Raw genomic sequence first — 17,936 nt, 5'->3', positions numbered from 1 at the left:
TTCCTCCCACTTTCCCACAAAACTCCCTGAGCTCTGCCTATTGTTTGGCTGTGGGTCTCTGTATCTCTTTCTATCAACTGCTAGATGAAGCCTCTCAGAAGACAGTTATGCTAGGCTCCTGTCTGCAAGCACAGCAGAGTATTATTAATAGTGACGGGGTTGGTTCTCTCCCATGGGTTGAGTCTCAAGTTGGGCCAGTCATTGATTTGCCATTCCCTCAATCTCTGATCTATCTTTATCCCTAAACTTCTTGTAGGCAAAACAAATTTAGGATTGAAGGTTTTATGGGTGAATTGGTGTCTCCCTCCTTCCACTGGAAGTCCCACCTGGTCACAGGAGGTGGCCACACCAGGCTCCATATCCCCTACTGCTAAAAGTCTCAGCTAGGATTACCCCAATAGACTTCCAGGAACCTCTCCTGTCCCAGAGATGCCTCCCTTCACTGATTTACATTATCTTTTCTGGTCCTTCTTTCCATTCCCCACACCTGATCCACATCCCTGCTACCCTCCCTTCCCCTTCTCCCACCCAGTTCCCTCCCTCCATCTACTTTCAGATATCTATTTTGTTTCCTCTTCTGAATGAGATTCAAGCATGCTCCCTTGGGCCCTCCTTGGCTTCTTTGGGTCTATGGATTATAACATAGTTATCCTGTACTTTATGGCTAATATTTACTTATAAATGAGTGCATACTATGTGTGTCTGTCTGGGTCTGGGTTACCTCACTCAGAATGATATTAAGTTTTATAGCCCACAAGATAGTGTCTTAGATGCTTGCATCCCTGAGCACTAAGACAATAGGGGAACTCCTGAGTTCATGATGGTTCTTGGGTGTCTATGGTGGGTCTTTCCAATTCCTCGGTGTTTTCCTAACATTTATGTAGGGTCTGTCTGGTTTCCATGTGGCTCTGTAGTCCTTCCTGTTGACCTAGCTTGTCCTCAACCCTTATGGGGACCATTCTGCTGTTGACTATTATTTGACCCTGGTGTGGGTAACTCAACATCACAGCCACAATATCAACTTCTCTAGAGACTGCCCACATTCCCAGTGACATCCTCTTCTTACTTTGGGAGCTTGTGGGGACTTTTAAGTATTTCCTGTTCCATATAAGAGAAGAACCAAGGCCTGTTACAGAGCCTGGGGGGACATTAGCTTCCTATCCATCCTAACAGGAATTTTATTTTCCCTCTACCTGTGTCAGAGATCTTTAACCTTGACAGCCCTAAGACAGGAGGTAAGGATACATTTGTGGTCATGCTTTCCTCCTCACCTTGGTGCCTTTACACATGCCTCTGAGCCAGAAGAGAATTACATCCCCTTTCTCTTTTGTCGTGCTTTCCTGGGGTTTTCCACGAGGCATTCCCTCCTCCCTCTACACAATCCTTCTCTTCATGCCTTAATCAAGGGGCAATGTATTAATTACTTATTACAAACGACCCAACATTTGGTGACTTAAAAGAAGACCCATTTATTTTCGTACCGTTTGGTAGGCTGGGAACCACAGAGTTGCTTAATCTGTGGTAGGAGTGGGCTTTCTGTTAATGCAGCTGCCTGTGTCACCTATGTTCCTGCTAGTGACCCTTCCCCATGCTCCTGTGGCTCCTATAAGTAAACTCATTGCTTCACTAGGCTAGACATGATGGGATAGATAGTTTGTTTGTTTGTTTGTTTGTTGTTGGTGCCCTATCTGAGGTGAATGGACACTAGTTCATATCTCCCCATGAAGTCACACACCACCTCTCCAAGGTGCTTAATTCAGTTTCACAGCCACAGACCTCTCCGGCAGCCCATTCCTATATCTCTCTACACGCCCTCCTCTTGTAAGCCTAAATAGTCTTTCCCACAGCAAATTGAAGTTTCCAGGAAAAAAAAAAGACAAATATTAACTAAATCTTCTATAAAGGCCAAATGAGTGAAAAACCACAATCATAGAGTTAATTGTTGCAGTCCAAAGTCCATGATCTTGGACTATTTTTAGTTCCCTTAAAAGCCACTTATTATCCACCTCTGTGTCTGACCTAACATCCTTGTGACGAGCAGAACCATTAAAATGTAATTTTAGCAAACAACTATCTCCCACCAATCCAAAAGTCCAAAGATGTCATCTGAAACCTATAGCAGATTTCTCCTGCTTTGCTGTGACTCACCTATTGATTTGGCGAACCCATCAACACAAGTGGGAAAAGCCTTGGATTATGACTTTCTTGTTCTATAAGTAATAAAACATCACATAACAATTCCCACAAAGAAATTGTCTTTGAGGGCAACCTTAACCCGTGTGCCCAGCCACGGTCACTCATATTCAACTTAAGAATAAACTGTCTCTTACCCTCTTTAAGCTAACAGCTATGTTTCTGCATCCACTACACTAAGACTCAAGTCAGGACATGAGACTCAGATACAAGTCTGTCTCTTGGCACATCTGGATGCTGTTGGAATGTTCTTCATCTCCGGTGTGGAATTCTCCAGTAGAACTCCAAAGCCTAAAGGTTTCCTCTAAGCTGGAAATTCAGAGTTTCCACAAATCAGAAACTTTTCTAAGAAGCAGATCTCCTAAAAATCACCTAAAAATAAGATATTGTGATGGCCATATGCAACAGTGGTCACTGCTGGAAAAAGTATGTGTAAGGTCATTGGTTCTGATCCTGCTTATGGATCTGAATCATTTGGGCCAGTACTTGAAAAAGAAAATGATGTGAATCTGACAGAATAAAGACGTACTGAGTTTTATGAAAACCTTGCTTGTCTTTTGCTGACTATGACGAGTGACCTGTTAGAGAATCCAGGCCCTCTCACCTGGTCCAGGGTCACACAAGGGAGAGGAAGATTGACAACAGGTGCTTGAGGATCTAGGGCCTGGGTACTTTTGCACATTGGGCGAGATGCGCTTGCAGTGACAAGGGGTATGAGCTACTATGGTGTCCCATGGACTGTATCAACTATGAGAGTGTGAAGATAAGCCACCTCTTCCTTCTTTCCAAAGCTTGTGTTTCTCTCACACCCATTGAATCCAGACCCACACAAGACAAAGAACTCTGCAACATAGTTCCACTTTCCTTAGGTTGACACAGTGTAAAGCCACAACAGGTCATAGACTGCTAGCGCTGGGAAAGCGGCTCTCAACTGAGGATATCTTAGGGAGAGGCCAAGATAACCCTGTTTTATATACAATGTTTTAGTCCTCATTTCCTTTGTAATAGTTGCTTCTGTTATTCTAAGCTTGTAAAAACATTTATTTGTTTTACACAGCAAGTGCACACATGCTGTGATGTGCACGTGAAGGACAGAGATAACTTACAGAAGTCAGTTCCTTTCTTCTCCCATGTGATTTTCAGGATTGAATTCAAATTGTCAGGCTTAGCAGCAAGTGACTTCACACAGGTAAAAAGCATTTCACAGGCTTGTCTCATATACATCTGTAACCCCTTATAGTCAATATTCTATTGGCTAGACTTTTGTATGTAGTGGTTTATTGGTAAGGGTATGGTGTTACCCTTTTAAAGATACATCATGTCAAAGAACGGCATGAACCTGAAAATAGTTCTGTGACTTGGATCAAGATACAAGCTTTTCCACTCGACACCTCATGTAAAAACAGACATTGGCATTGAGTGTCTTCTTCTATCATGCCATCTTGTTTTTTTTGTTTTTGTTTTTGTTTTTTTTTTTGAGACAGGTCTGAAAAAATGTTATATAGACTATGTTGGCCTCAATCTCACAGAAGCACCCACCTCTATCTCTGGAATTCTGCAATTTATACTTGTTGGGAGAAGGGAATCAGCTTTCTCCAATGTGGTGACACTGGTACGTCAACCCATCCCAGGGCAGGCCAAATGCCTGGAAGTAGTTGGCCAACACAAAATGGACTCCATGTTTTTGTGTGGTTTTTGTTTGTTTGTTTCTTTTGGTTTGATGTTTTTGTCTTTTCGGGCCTTTTGTTTTTGAAAGAGAAAGAACATGAAATTAGGTAAACAAGGAGGTGGGGATTTTTTTTGGGGGGGGGAGGAGGTTGGGAGAGTAGAAAGAGCATGATCAAAATATATCATATGAAAAAATTTTAAGTCAATAAGTACCAGAGAGAGAGGGGGTGGGGAGGGAGGGAGAGAGGAACAAGTGATGTCTGTCAATTCTGGGGAGGAAAAGGCAGCATGCTTTAAGGATGTATATAGTATGGGGTTTGCGGCTCTTATTTGTTCTGGAAGGGCTACAGAAAATAGCTCTTTCTCCTTCCTGAAGCTGAGCTGGAGTACTAAAATGAGGCAGCTAAGTGAGGGAGAACGTTCGAGAAGAAGGGAAGGACAAGGGCAGAGATCTTGAGGTGGGTTCCTGGCATGTTTGCAGAACAGAATGTTTGGAAAGCCAGTAAGCCTTCAGAAGAAAGTCCATCAAGCAGCGAGGTAGAGTGTCAGACTGGAGACAAAGTCACAGGACTTGTGGCAAAACTGAAATCTGGGAGGACCAGAGAGAACACTGCTGTGATGGGGGGAGGTGGGGGAGGGGGCACTGTACTCATTGAATCCTGTGAATTCCTAGGATACATGCAAGGAATTGGTAATGAGGCTTTAAGTTGGGCACATCCCTTGGCTTTGCATTGTTCTGTTGTCTAGCCTTGGTGTGAATGAGAACCTTAAGACTCAGCCCTGCTACAACTACGCACTGTTCTAACAGAATTATCTAACACGAGAGAAATGCGTTCAAGGGGAAAGCAGACAACCATGATCCTGTGGTGATAGGAGCAAGGCCGGCAGTGTCCCTCCCACCTGACTCTCCTTCTTTGGGGTCCTGTGACAATTCTGATGGAAATACTTTGGAACCCTGGGACTCGGGGAAGTTTATGTTTTCTGCAGTGTTGGAGAGAGGAGAACATTTGGGAGTGGCTTGGTAGCAATTTGTGGCCTGTTTCTGCTTTTCTTGGCAGCGGCCCTTGCTTTCCCTGGCAGGGCTCTGCCCGGATGTGCAGCTGAGGCCCAGCATTTTAAGAAGACTGTCTCAATGGTGGAGGCTTTAAGGGCTCACTTCACGTTTGTAACCCAATTCACTCAGTGTTTATCCACAGGCTTGGTCTAGGCTAGAGAGGGGAGGGGCAGGGACCTTTGTCAACCAAGCAAACAAAACCAGTACATCAAATTGGGAACAATATTCTCAGATGAAGAATAAAATTCCAGATTGAATTCTTGGAGGAAAAAAAATCCAGCCAGTTATGTCCTTGTACTTATGGTTTCTAGGAATGTAACCTAACACAGGAGAGAAAGAATGTCCCTAACTGGACTCAGGAAGTTTACTTGCAGTTGAAGGGGAAATGGTGTCACAAACAAAGCAGTGTCCAGGTGCGAGTGGTGGGACTTTGAAGAGAGCTGGGGGTGCGCTGCAGATCACTGGAGAATGCCAAGGCACGATGTAGATTTTTAGCCTTCGGTGTGAAAACAGGATCTGTGAATTTGGAATCATCCTGAAGAGCTAGCTCTCTGATTTATCGGAAGTCACCTTTCAAGAAAAATGTTTTGAGATTTGCTACACAGCCTCTCTTAGAATTATTAAGGAATTTTGTAGGAAGTAACTAGAGCAAACAGAACATCTTTGGGTTCTCTGGAGGCACCAGTACCAGGCCCAGGTCCTTAGTCCAGTCCTTTTACTAGTTCATATAACATTTAACCACAATGAACTGGTGTCAAGCAAATCCCTGGAAGAAAGCACATTTCTCTTCCCTCCTTTTGTTGTATGGCAGGATACCACTATTAAATATTACAGTGTCCCAGCAGAAGAAAGAGGTCACCTTTACAAAGACTAGCGAGAGACTGGGTGTAGAAATTCAGATACCACCAAGCAGTCTCAAAAAGCCTTCCCGTTGTACACAATATCAACCTACCAAGAAAGAGACAGGCACTCCAGTTCAAAGCAGAATGGTTCTTATGGTTCACTCAAATGATTCTAAGAGAAGCTTCACAGTGAGCCCCAAGGGATCTTGTTCTAGAAATGCTGACTCGGGAATGACAGGCAGAGACCTCACAATTCACCTTTTTGCATCGTCTTCTCTCTCACCTCATCTATACTAAGCGAGAGTGAATTCACTGTTTCTATTAGAATTCATTAGGCAATAAGTGTAACTGTGGAATGTTTCAAGCTTCTGGGTACTTAATGAGAGGGTTCGTGCCTGTAGAGATTATATTTAGACCAAGCTTTCAGTCTGAATTGAAGCTACGCTGAAGTAACATCTCTTTTCTCATTAGCTTAAAGAGCAAGACAAAAATAGACCCTCTTCATTTGTCGTTTGCTAATGTGTGCTCACAGGAAAAAAGTGAATGAGCTCAAGTTGTATCTTGACGTTCCACACGTTAATGACAGGATAACATCCTTTCTTTTCTATTCAGTGGCCACAAAGGAAAGACAAGGCTGCAGTGTGGCTCATTGCTAGTGGTAATGTGTGGCTGGATTCAAAGCACTACAACTGACTTTCTAAGTGACAAACTAGTGACACCGGGCTGGGGCGGGGGTGAGTGCAGGGGAGGGGGAGAAGCTGGCACAATAAAGGTGATAATTGTTACTGCAATGTGCCTGGAGCTGTGCCAAGTGCTTTGTGTGACAGACGCCATTCATTACCACACTCAAGGATGACCAGAGGATTAACTTACGGTCGCCCAAAATGGAAAGAGAAGAGGGTGAAATCAGCTTGGCTCTCAGGGCTCCAGACATGTTTGGGATGGATGGTTCCCAGGCTGATTTAAGTCTGAAGCTCATATTTCAGCTTCAGTGTCCATTCTTTCCACGCACATTCTTAAGATGAGCAGGTGCCAGGAGTGGAAACGCCCTCTTGCTTTTTATCACTCCAGCCACCCTTCCTCCTTCTAAGACCTTTTAGTTTCAAGCATCTCTAGTTGCTGTCTTGTGGGCTCTTGGCTCCTGAGCCAGTGTTGTAGAGAGCAGTTTAATACATCCTTCCTTGAAATCAGAGACCCCCCCCACACTGATCTTTACACTTCTGTTCATTAGTGAAAAGAACTTATGCTTTATTAATTAAAAAAAAAACTTTAAATGTCTAGACTTACAGCTTTAGTTAATGTTTGGCCGTTTTGTTCTTATTTTTTGGTTCTTTGAGATGAGGGTCTTGCTACATGACTCAGGGTGGCAATTCTCCTGCCTCAGCCTCCTGAGTGTTGAGGTTACAGGAATGTGCCACCCTGCTCAGCTTGGGCTGAAGTCTAGAAGATAAAATGGACGCAGCTTACAATTCCTCAAGTAAGTATGGAAGTCAGAGCACAGACATTAATGGGTTCCTAGTATATGACAGGCCCCCATAATGGCTGTTTTGCAAGCTATAAGAATAACTTCTGTTTTACAAAGGCCAGAGCTTGGGGTCAAAGGAGTCAGTGATATATTCAATGTCATGTTCAGTGTTATTTGTGGAGGTGTTGGAAGTCAAGCCCAGGATGGTTTGTCTCCACAGTCTTGCTTTCCAATAACACCTGCCTAGACCCCGAGAAAGAATAACTTTGCTATTTAGGTGGTTCTGATGTTCTGAAGAACCACAAACACAGTCACTTTACCTAATGAGCTGGTGGTGGGCGGTTTTCTCATTACCAAGTTCTACAGAGCATAAATCATCAGAAAGAACAGGGCAGATGAAAGATGTAATTGTATTAGGGTCAAGAATTGAATGCATATTTCTCAGACATTACAAATGATAGTCCCCTTTGGGGGGGTGTATCAGTAAAGTTTTTCATTGCTGTGGGTAAATACCTGACAGACGCAACCTGAGGGGAAAGGGTTTAGCTGGATTCACAGCTCAGGGCAGTAGAGTCCGTTGCAGGAGTAGTGGCGCGAGGGGCTCTGTCCATGGTGGAAGGAGAGCCCTGCCACATGCTTATTCGGTAGCACTGTCCAGAACACAGAGAGCTGGAGCCAAGCAGGGAGAGCTACAACCCTCAAAGCCCACCCCTAGTGACCAACTTCCTCCATCTCTGCCTCACTCCCCATAAAGGCTCTACAACTTCCCGAGAGAGCAACTGGCCCAAGACCCAAGAGTGTGCAACCGTGTGAGTCTACGGGAGAACAGTTTACATTCTTTCTAGAATGGGTAATCCTGGGGTTGCTTGGTGCTCGTTTTCTTCTGATAAGCTTGTTGCTACCCTGCTGGAGAATGGTATAACCCATCAGTCTTTTATGGGAGAAACACACAGCACATTCTTCTTTTGTGTATGGAGGTGCAAGAACTAGCCTCAAACCCTTAGGAAGAAAAGCAGTCTAGGAATAGACTCTTCAGAAGAAATAATGGGAAAAAGATGAGTCTTTGTCTCTTCTTTGATTCAACTAAGCTCTCATAATCATTGGAGAAGCCCTCAGAGACTTGTGGAATTTAGCCCTGGGCCTTCTGGGGCCATTTGGTGACTCCTTCTATGATATGAAGTTACATTTTTTTCTGATCGCTGGCAAATGATCTGACCAAATGAGTTTCTCTGCCAGAACTTCAGAGTGCCCTTGAATATTATAGGGGTATCCTGTGTCAATGTGAATGACCCTGTAGCCACGATAGGTATCACAGCACCGAGGGGGCAAAATAAGGTTCCACAAGAGAGATAGCTTGACTCAAACTCCGACCTCATTTGTTGCCCTGGAGATCTCCCTGCACTATTCTCTTCCTCCCTTGTTTTCTGGGAAGAGGAAGTACAAGGGTTTTCCATGAGCTATTTCTACATCTCACCCTTTAACTTCCAGCCACTAAGGAGCCTGTGGGGAGAGAAGGATGGAAAGAAGGAAGTTGCCTACAAGTGTTTAGCTGCATCCCTTCTCATGGATAGCCGCAGCCACAAGGCCTTGGATCCTGTCATTGGCCTTCTCCACTCTGGATGCTCATTGGGTCCCAGTAACTTGTAGGTAAGCACCTTTCAGGCTCTGAATGGATAACGGTGCCACATTGTCCTGAGCACAGGTCTGCCCTATCCCTAAGAGTGTCTTCACACTCCCCCTGTATCCTTCAGCATGGTCTTTTGATTCAAGCCAACTCCATTTGTTTAATTTGAATATGCCATCATTTCCTGGCTAGGATCTAAACAGAGACCACCAACAATTGTGTAACCTTAAGAAAACCCCTCACTCTCTGTGGCGTCAGTTTTCTCCTCTGTGAATTGGGGGCAAGTTCAGTGTCTTCTGTAGAAGTTGATCTTGAGAATAAAACAAAGCTTTGAATATGAGAGCCTTCCCGTGCATTATAAGCTCTCTCTCTTTCTCTCAGTAAATGGCCCTTCCCGTGCATTGTAAGCTCTCAGTAAATACTACAGTAATGTTATACAGCTAGGAGGAAGATGCTCAAACACCACCTTAATGCAACTATAAGTCACATTACAATTCGGGTTAGGTTTTTAAGTCACATATCAATAATACAAGAAGTTTTTTTTTTAAATCCCCTTTCCTTTAAAAAAATCTCTTAAGCTACCTTTCAGAGAGCACACAGTTGATTTCTTTTTTATTCAGTTCTGAGGATAGTTTTTACATTGATATTGGAGAATACATGAGTGTGACTTAAGAAGATAAATCTTTGTGCAAATAGCAGAGTAGTCTACCACCTGTATAGCATGGAATCCCAAGGAGACAGATGTATACAAGACTCAAAACATCCCCAATACCTGTAGAGGTGGCCTAGTTCTGTTCTCAGAACCAAGGCTCCATCCACTTATTACTCCCTGGGAGACTTAGGGATTGCCACGAGGCTAAAGGGGACAATAGAGCATACTCTGGGTTGGGGAGACAGACTCCACACGTAAGCTAGATAGTAAATACAGTCCTCATGACAATCATCCTCATGACAATGCTGAGATGGCCATTGTTGCTGCTTGGGTTTGAATCTAAAATTTTCCTTGTAGGCTCCTGTTTTTCAATACAAAGTCCCTTCCTTTGGAGAATGAAGGATAAAGCCTGGCTGGTAAAAGTGTATTGCTGAGAAGGTTATAGCCACTCTTAATTCACACACACACACACACACACACACACACACACACACACACACACACAGAGAGAGAGAGAGAGAGAGAGAGAGAGAGAGAGAGAGAGAGAGAGAGAGAGAGTCTAGATTCTGTATATGAAAGAAACCACACAATATTTGCCTTTCTGTGTCTGGCTTATTTTGCTTAACATGATGATCTCAAGGTACATCATTTTCCTGAAAATGATATGATTTCATTCTTTTTAATGGCTGAATAAACTTCCAATGTGAATAGACACCACATTTCCTTTATCCATTCACCCATCGATTGACATCTATACTGGTTCCATACCTTGGCTTTGTTTGAATAGTGTATCATACACATGTGTATACATTATCTCTGTGGTATGCTGGCTTAAAATTTATTTGCATATGTCTGTATGTATGTATGCATGTATGTATTCAGGATTGATGCAGTGGAGTCACATGGTTGTTCTGTTTTTACTTTCTGAGGAATCTCTATAGTGATTGCACTAATTTGCATTTCCTTTAGTAGCGTGTATGTGCTTCTCTCCTCCCGCATTTCCAACAGCGTTGATTATCATGTGTTTTCTTCAGATAGCCATTGTGACTCAGGTAATGTAGAGTTTCAATGTGGCTTCAAGTTTTCCTAATGTGTAAGATGTCAAACATCTTACGTATTTATTGGCTGTCTGTACTTCTTTAGAAAACTATCCAGTTCATCCGCCCATTTATTCATTGCCTGACTTTTTGGTGTTTACTTTTTTAGTCCTTTATACATCCTAGATATTCCCCTGCCAGATGTGTTTGTTGGCAAAGATTTTCTTCCACTCTGTAGGCTTTTCTTCACTTAGTGAAGCTTTTTAATTTCATGCAGTCCTATCTGCCAGGCCTTGTTGCTACTTCCTGAGATGTTGGGGGTCTTTTTCAGAAGCACATGACTATGCCAAGATCTTGAAGTGCTTTCCTCTGGCAATCTCACATTTTCAGTTTCTGTGCTACATCTTTCCGGTCCATTTTGAGTGGATTTGGACATGGTAGGAGACAGAGATCAGGATTTACTTTTGTCTATTTGAATATTCAGTCTTTCCCTGGGGAGGGGGGTGGACACCAAATCAGATCTTTTAGACTGACAGAACCGAAATCTCAAGAAAGCAGCCTGAACATCTCTAATTTAAACAATTTCAAACCAAATTTAATCTTTACTAGAATATCTTATTTCATACCCAGTGCCAGAATCATATTGAAGGTTGACAGGTCCCTGGGGAGGTGGGGGTGGGGGTCAACAGAGATGCAGTTTCTTCTGAGCCTGAATCATCCCTGGCATAGTCCACTGGAGGAAAAGACCTGATTCCCCAGAAGGCTGAATGCAAATGTCTCTCTAACCCAGCAGGTGATGTCAGGGCACCCAGATACAGACATTTATGGAAGTGGCAAGGCAGAATGACTACACTTCTCTAATCTTGCATGTTTAATGATTTGTTCACCTGAATCCTCTAAGATCTTCACCATGGAAAACATAACTAAGACTAATTTATTTTAATGAATTTATTTTAATAGGATCAATTTCATTGCCTTCCTCTTCCTATCCCTTCATTTGCTTTGTGCTTGGGGCATCAGGAGCCTGCTGCTGGCAGAGTGCCAGCAAATAGTGCAGCTGCCCTCAGGGGCTGTGTGGATGCTGAAGGCTTGCTATTACATAGCAGTTCATTTAGGCGCAGCTTAAATGGGGTGCTGGGAGCAGAAGGGTGCTTCTGGGGTTCTTAGTATCCAGCCTGGGAGAGATTTCTTGTGCTTTGTTCTATAGCTGCTATCTCAGCTAAAGAGCAAGGAAAATCCGTAAATAGTGAATAGTCACAGTCCACAGGGCTTCTGAGAAGGCAATGCCAAGGGCACCCCCAAATTTCACAACACCAGTTTTCCACGCACACATTATTTTTTAAAACGAAAGCTGAAAGTCCAAGTATGGAGAGAGAATTCAAGATTTTTATTCTTTAAAGAAAGTACAAGTTAAAATTAATTCTGATTCATCCAAAAGCTTTTTAACTTTTATTTTTATGCTAGGTGTGTGCGCACTGGGAACATGCTGTGGAACCTGTGGAGGCCACAGGAGGGTGTCAGATAGGCTGGAAAGGGAGTTACAGAGCATTAGAAGCTGCCACGTGGGTGCTAGGAATCTAACCAAGGCCCTCTGCAAGAGGCAGCTTCTCCAAATCAGAGTCAGATTCTGTATACTCTCAGGTTGAACAGAACATATATCTGGACAGTGTAATTGGCAGGCAAACAAACAAACAAACAAACAAAAAACAGTAGAGCTAAATCCTCTTAGGCCTGCCCTGTTCCTTTTCTCCTTTTTCTTTCATCTGCTCCATCTTCCTGAAATCTTTTGTCCAAGAAAAGATCTTCTAAAGGGTCTTTAAAATTAGCTGATTTTTTTTGTTTGCTTTTTTTTTTTTTTTTTTTTTTTTTTTGGTTTCTGAGGCAAGGGCTTACTTTGTAGCCCACACTGGTCTTGCACATGAGGACTACAGCGTACACCACTATACCTGGTTTAGCAGAACATTTTTTGAATGTCTTTCATTGAATACCTTACTGAGAGTGAAGGCATTAACCTTCAGTTTGCCATGGATGCAAACAAACAAACAAACACCGAAGTTGTGAAAGAGGGAAGCACCTCCTGGCTAGGACCCTGGAGGGAGAGTGCAAGGAAAAAAGAAACCAGGATGCTGGAGTTTTGAGATTCTGCTCAGGGGAGCCTGGCAGGTTCCAAGAGACAGGCTCACTCCTTTTTACATCTTTGTTTACACTTTGCAAACTCTCAGATGAGTCTGTTTCATTCTCATCACGGCCCTGCAAAGGCAGTTGTTTTGAGTCTCATCGTCCAGCAGAGGAAAGGAAGGTTTGCTTCCTCTGTGGCCAGAGGGTCAGCAGGTGGTGGAGCTGTAGGTGTCTGCCGCGTCCCAGTCGCTGAAATAATAAAAAGGCAGAGCGAAACTTATTATTATGCAAAGCTGGGCAGGAGGCTTGGACCCTTGCTTGCTGGAGCCCATCTGTCTTTGCACGCCGCCCCCTAGACTCAGAGGCCTGGAGAACTGAGCCGGGTGGGTGGAGACGCTCCAGCCTCTGGCCCTGACAGTTTCTCTGCACCTTCCTAGCCTGAGCTTTCCAGGCAGACGTTTTTTCTCAGCTTAAAAAACACGCCCCCCCGAAATTATAGCTATACTCATACCCCGCCTGCCCTCGGGGAACCACATTAATATTAATCTAGATGAATAATTGAGTGCCCGGGATTTATTTGGGCCTCGGCGAAGGAGGACCCGCAGTTGGGTCGCGGTTCCTTCCGGCCACTTGAGTGTTTCTGCGTCTCGGATTTTGTGGGACTTCTCATCCCAGAAGTGGTAGGATGAGGGTGGGTGTGCCGGTCTGTGTGATGTGAGTCGGAGCAGGTGTCCAGGGAGTGATGGAGAGCGCCAGGGTTCTCCAAGGATTGAGGACGGAGGGGCATTCCGGGTCTCAGTGCTTGGCTCAGCACAGGGTGACCCGGGGCCACTCGGACTTGAGAGGAAACAATAGGGACTCCTTAGATCCTGGGATCCTGCCACAGGCTGTCCAAAGCGTTCCCGGACTACCGGCGGGGCTGGTGGGGGAGGGACGCAGAAGAGGGACAGCGTCTGAAGATGGGGGGCAGGGGCAACTGTTAAAGAAGTCGCCCCAGGCTGTGGCGCGGGTGATGTCAGCTCTGGACAAAAATAGAGAGGGATCGCCTGCAAATCCCCAGCTCCGGCGGGGCTAAACCTTGCAATCCCTCTCGGGCCGGCGCCGAGCCAGGGCGCAGCGGCCTCCACCGCCTCCCCCGGCGCGCACACACCAGCACACGCGCACGCACGCACACACTCCCCCGCACTCGCACTCCCGGTTTTCCCTGGTCCCCCTCGGTGAGGACCACTCCCGGCATCTGTCTGCCCCGCAGCGAAGCACACAGACAGGTAGCGGCTGGGACCAGGGGAGCGCGATCCGGCAGCTCTGAGGCCAGCGCGACCTCTCAGGAGAAGCCAGTGTGGGATCCCCGCAGCACCCCTCGGAGCGCTGGCTGCGAGCCGCGCACGGGAACGCGGGCCGCGCGCGGTGAAAAGCTAGGACGTGGATTAGCGCCCGCAGCAGCCTCCCGCGCGCGCCGAGGCGCTAAAGGGCTTACCCAGGAGGGGGGTGCGAGGGCGGGGAGAGGCTGCCAGTTAAATACCGTTCCCCGCCGCACTCCGGGCTCACCCAGCTCGCCGCCACAGTCGCCAGACCGTGCCCGGGAGGAGGGGGCGTTCCCCACGCCATGGCATCAACGGAAGGGTGAGAGGGCTTTTCTGGGTACCTGGGGAAAGCGGGAGCCGCGCGCCGGGTGGTGCTGCCCTATCCTAGATGGTGACAGAGAACTGTGACTCGGACCTCTGAAACCCTGGCTGAGGGACTGTAGGGCTGGAGGAGGAGGGGAAGGGGACTTATTTCTTTGGTGGATTAGCTGTCCTTTGAGGATGTGTGGGGCAGAAGATCCGTTCTAAGAGAAAGGACGAAGTACCGTGAATGTGTGAAAAAGTGTGAAAAGAAACCCTTTGGAGGTTACTTCAGGGATTTAAAGACAATAAAGGATTGTCTATGGAGCCAGCAGGGAACGCTGGGCTGAAAGGTTGGAATGAATGAGCCAGGACTAGAATGAAGCTAGGACCAGAGCCTGGAGGGGCGAGGAGCAGCGCGCTGCCTTAAAGGCTAGCTTGGGGCGCGGGTAGCGGGCAAGGACAAGGGTGAGCCTGTAGCCCCTTTGCCTCTTTGCCTTTGGATGTAGGAATCTCCCGAGCCAGCTGCAAGGAAGGGCGAAAGTAGATTTGGGTGCTTCCCGAGAGAGGAGGGGAGAAAACCTGTAGCTTGGAGCTGGGCGAGAGTTTCCAGACTCTATTGGGACTATCACTGGCTTCTTTATTTTGCATGTGGTTTTGGGGGCTCCTTTTGTCTCCTGAGGCTGCAGTTGGCATGGTGATCACTTCAGTGATGTAGAAGGACAACTGTATTTAGCAAGAGAAACATGGGCGATGCGAGGGCAACAGAGTACGTTGAGTACTCACTCCAAGGCATCCTTCTCTTGTCCCCGCCCCCCCCCCCCCAAAAAAAAAATTCAAAGGCTTTTCAGAGCCTAGGAGGGAATAAAAAGAATAATTGGGGACCCTAGTTTTGGGAACTAGCTGCTTGTGAGAGATCATTGGTCCCACATGTGAAAACAAGTGTGGGGGTGCTTCTCGGGACTTGAGTTCTTAAGTTTTTGATTCTGCTATTTTCGGGAGTATTTTAATAGAAATCAAGCTCTATAAGCTTTTGGTGAGGTGGTGGGCAGGTGGATTTCTAAGCAGGAGAGGAGAGATGGTGTTCAAAGCCAGACTACTAGATTCCAGCCTCAGACAAGGAAAACACTTCTAAACCTGACTATCCATCCATTTCTCTCATACCTGGAGTCTTTCCAAAGCTGTTTGGCATCTTGTTTACATGAAATTTCTTCACATTGCCCTATTTACCAGCATGGAATTTGAAATAATTATGTGTCTGAAAAGATGCACCAGATTGGTACTTGTGTACAAGGAGAGTGGTATCTTGTGCTCAAACATATCTAGAATAAATATTAAGAACCCACATGGCTTAACGTTAGCATTCCTCTGTGTTTGATTTAAAGGACTTTCATCTTTGAATAGTTATAAAAGTATTTCTAGCTACCTCCAGGACCCTTCCAGAATTACTTCAGGCTTCAGCATCTCAGTTAGAAAACATCTTCAAAACATACTGTCTTCCAAATGCTGCCTTCAACTCACTCTCTCTTCTGTTAGCCAAAGGGGAAAAGGGAGAGACAACAGCAAAACTCCCCAAACTCAGTGTGCTGCCTTTGCCCTCATCCTAAGTGAGAGCTGCCAAATGGTTTGCCATTTAAAGTAAAACAGATGTGATTTTTCAGGACTGAAACCATTTCTAGTCCAGTTAGTGCCATCCTGTTTCATTCTGCAAGGTTAGGAAATGATTGTCAAAGGAACTTGTGTTTATGAGATGAAAGAATTGAAAAAAAAAAACCTGAAAACCGGGAAACAAACGTAGAAAAATATGTTGTTATTTAAGGGCAGTAATTGGTCAGCTGGAAACATTCTCAACATTCCCCCCCCCCATTCTCCCAGAAGCCTTTGCAGACTCTCTGTTGGGTAGAATGCACCTGCTAGGTACTCTGGTGGTGATAAAGAGACACAAATAGCCTTGGAGATGGCTTTCTGAAAGCTATCTCTGTGGAGGGCTTTTACTACTAATTTCTTCTCCTGGGTTGGTGAGATCTGTTTGCCCCTTCTGATATCTTTGGGTAATGCAACTTGTAAAGGAAATTCAGGAAGCATCCCCAGGCTGGTCTCTTTTGTTTGCCTTTGTCTTCTAACAATATTAAAGCAGTTTTTCCCCCCTGAAATATACATTACTTAGAAGGATGCAGAAATAGCAATGTAATTACATGCTTTCGGTTTATACATGTTCCACTGTGATGGGGAGTGGGGAAGTTTATTAAACCAATAGATCTGGTGAATGCCTATTGGTGTTCAAGTTGCAATCAGCAGCATATGCTAATTACTGCTTTTTAAAATAGAATTATCAGAGGCAATAGATACATCTGTTCAGCTCTCTTTTCAAAGCTCACTTGTATATCTTTGCATTCACTCCTTTTAATATCTCAGTGAAGTAGGGAATCCAGTGAAAATCGACTTGAAAGCTCAAAACCGTGTCCCCTAAAATGCCACCTTCCCAGGAAGATTCTGGGATTTGTCAGAGCTTTGTGGTGTCATCTGGAAATGGCAGTTGTCAGTAAGGAGCGTGTGAGGCGTGCCTGGTACCTATTGTCGGCTTTCTCCCAAATCTTTGTATGTGTCTCCAGCAAGTTGCCTTTTAGAATATTTTTATAGCTTTCTGTGTTTGATCTTTGCCGTTTTACAGGGCATCCCCACCACTGTATGCACGATCTGAAGTTTCTGGTTGTGTTTCCCCGGGAATATCAGCATGGCTTTTGTAAAACTCAGCAGGGGCTCTTACAGTTTCCAGGTTCTGAGAAGTATTTTCTTTATAAAAGCAAGGCTCAATTTGACAGTTGAACGCCTTTGCCTTTTGTTGTTGTTGTTGTTGCTGATGTCGTTGTTTTGTTGTTCCTGAGTCATACACATGGCTGGAATCACTGAGATGGCTTTTAGGTTCCTGACCCAAATTGGAAAGAGATTATAAGTCGCTGGTGGCAGGCAGGCTAGTGTCTGTTATTGACTGGTCAAAGTGGAGTGGCCAGATGCTGAAGAGACGACCATTTTAGAAATATGTTTCTAAGGGTTAGGAATGGCCAGGTCTCCACACATACATCAGAGACTCCTGGCAATCTGTCTTCTGATCAGCTCCCAGGAGCCAAGGGGTCAGGGCTGCGCCAATCAGGAAGGCTTGGATTTCAGTCTGACTTAGAGAGCCAAGTGAAACAGAAAACTGCTGACAGCAAAAAAGCCCTGCCAAGGGAGACCCCTGAATTTATGAATCCCAGTGCCTGATGCTAAACATAGCATTTGCCTTACCCACCTCCCCCCTCCGAGAATGAAAATGAAGGGAGCAGGAGGACGAACTGGTGGAGTGGGCTTATTATGGGTTGAATGGAGAGCAAGGGGACATGGGGTCTAGAGAGGTTTGCATATTGCATGCCTCAGGCTCCACTGGAGTTTATTTCTCATTTTCAAGAAAATAGAAATTGTCTTTCTTGGGTAAACTGGATGTGAGTGGAGCTATGACAAAGCCATTCTGTGTTTATCAAGGCATTCTCTTGTGAACAGTTGAAATCCTAATTCTCCAGAAATAACTTCTAAATCCAAATGAGAGAGAAGTAGAAATGGCAGCTTATTACAAACCAAACGGCAGGTCTGAGCACTTGGTTTCCCCTTCCCATTGTGGGAGGAGGCATCCGCTCCTTTGGCT

At 45.1% G+C, this 17,936-nt stretch overlaps 1 protein-coding gene across 4 annotated transcripts in view; it reads left to right on the top strand.

The window, feature by feature from the left end:
- Positions 1-13,268: 13,268 nt before the first annotated feature.
- Positions 13,269-17,936, top strand: part of SLC1A2 (solute carrier family 1 member 2) — a 127,398-nt gene continuing 122,730 nt past the window's right edge. The window contains exon 1 of one of the 4 annotated variants that reach the window (XM_084776941.1): positions 13,269-13,333. Coding sequence is in view for 2 of the 4 variants with exons in the window: in XM_084776942.1 (XP_084633068.1) it covers positions 14,260-14,276 (17 nt within the window). In the remaining 2 variants the exon portion in view is untranslated. Of the gene's footprint in view, positions 13,334-13,651; positions 14,277-17,936 lie in introns of those variants that run through there. The other 3 variants (XM_084776942.1, XM_084776940.1, XM_084776939.1) reach the window with 3 other exon arrangements.

Source organism: Acomys minous, assembly GCF_964271855.1.
Source record: "Acomys minous genome assembly, chromosome: 3".
Classification (NCBI taxonomy): Eukaryota; Metazoa; Chordata; class Mammalia; order Rodentia; family Muridae; genus Acomys; species Acomys minous.
The sequence above is the reverse complement of the archived record's forward strand: the minus strand, read 5'-3'. Positions and strand labels throughout refer to the sequence as shown.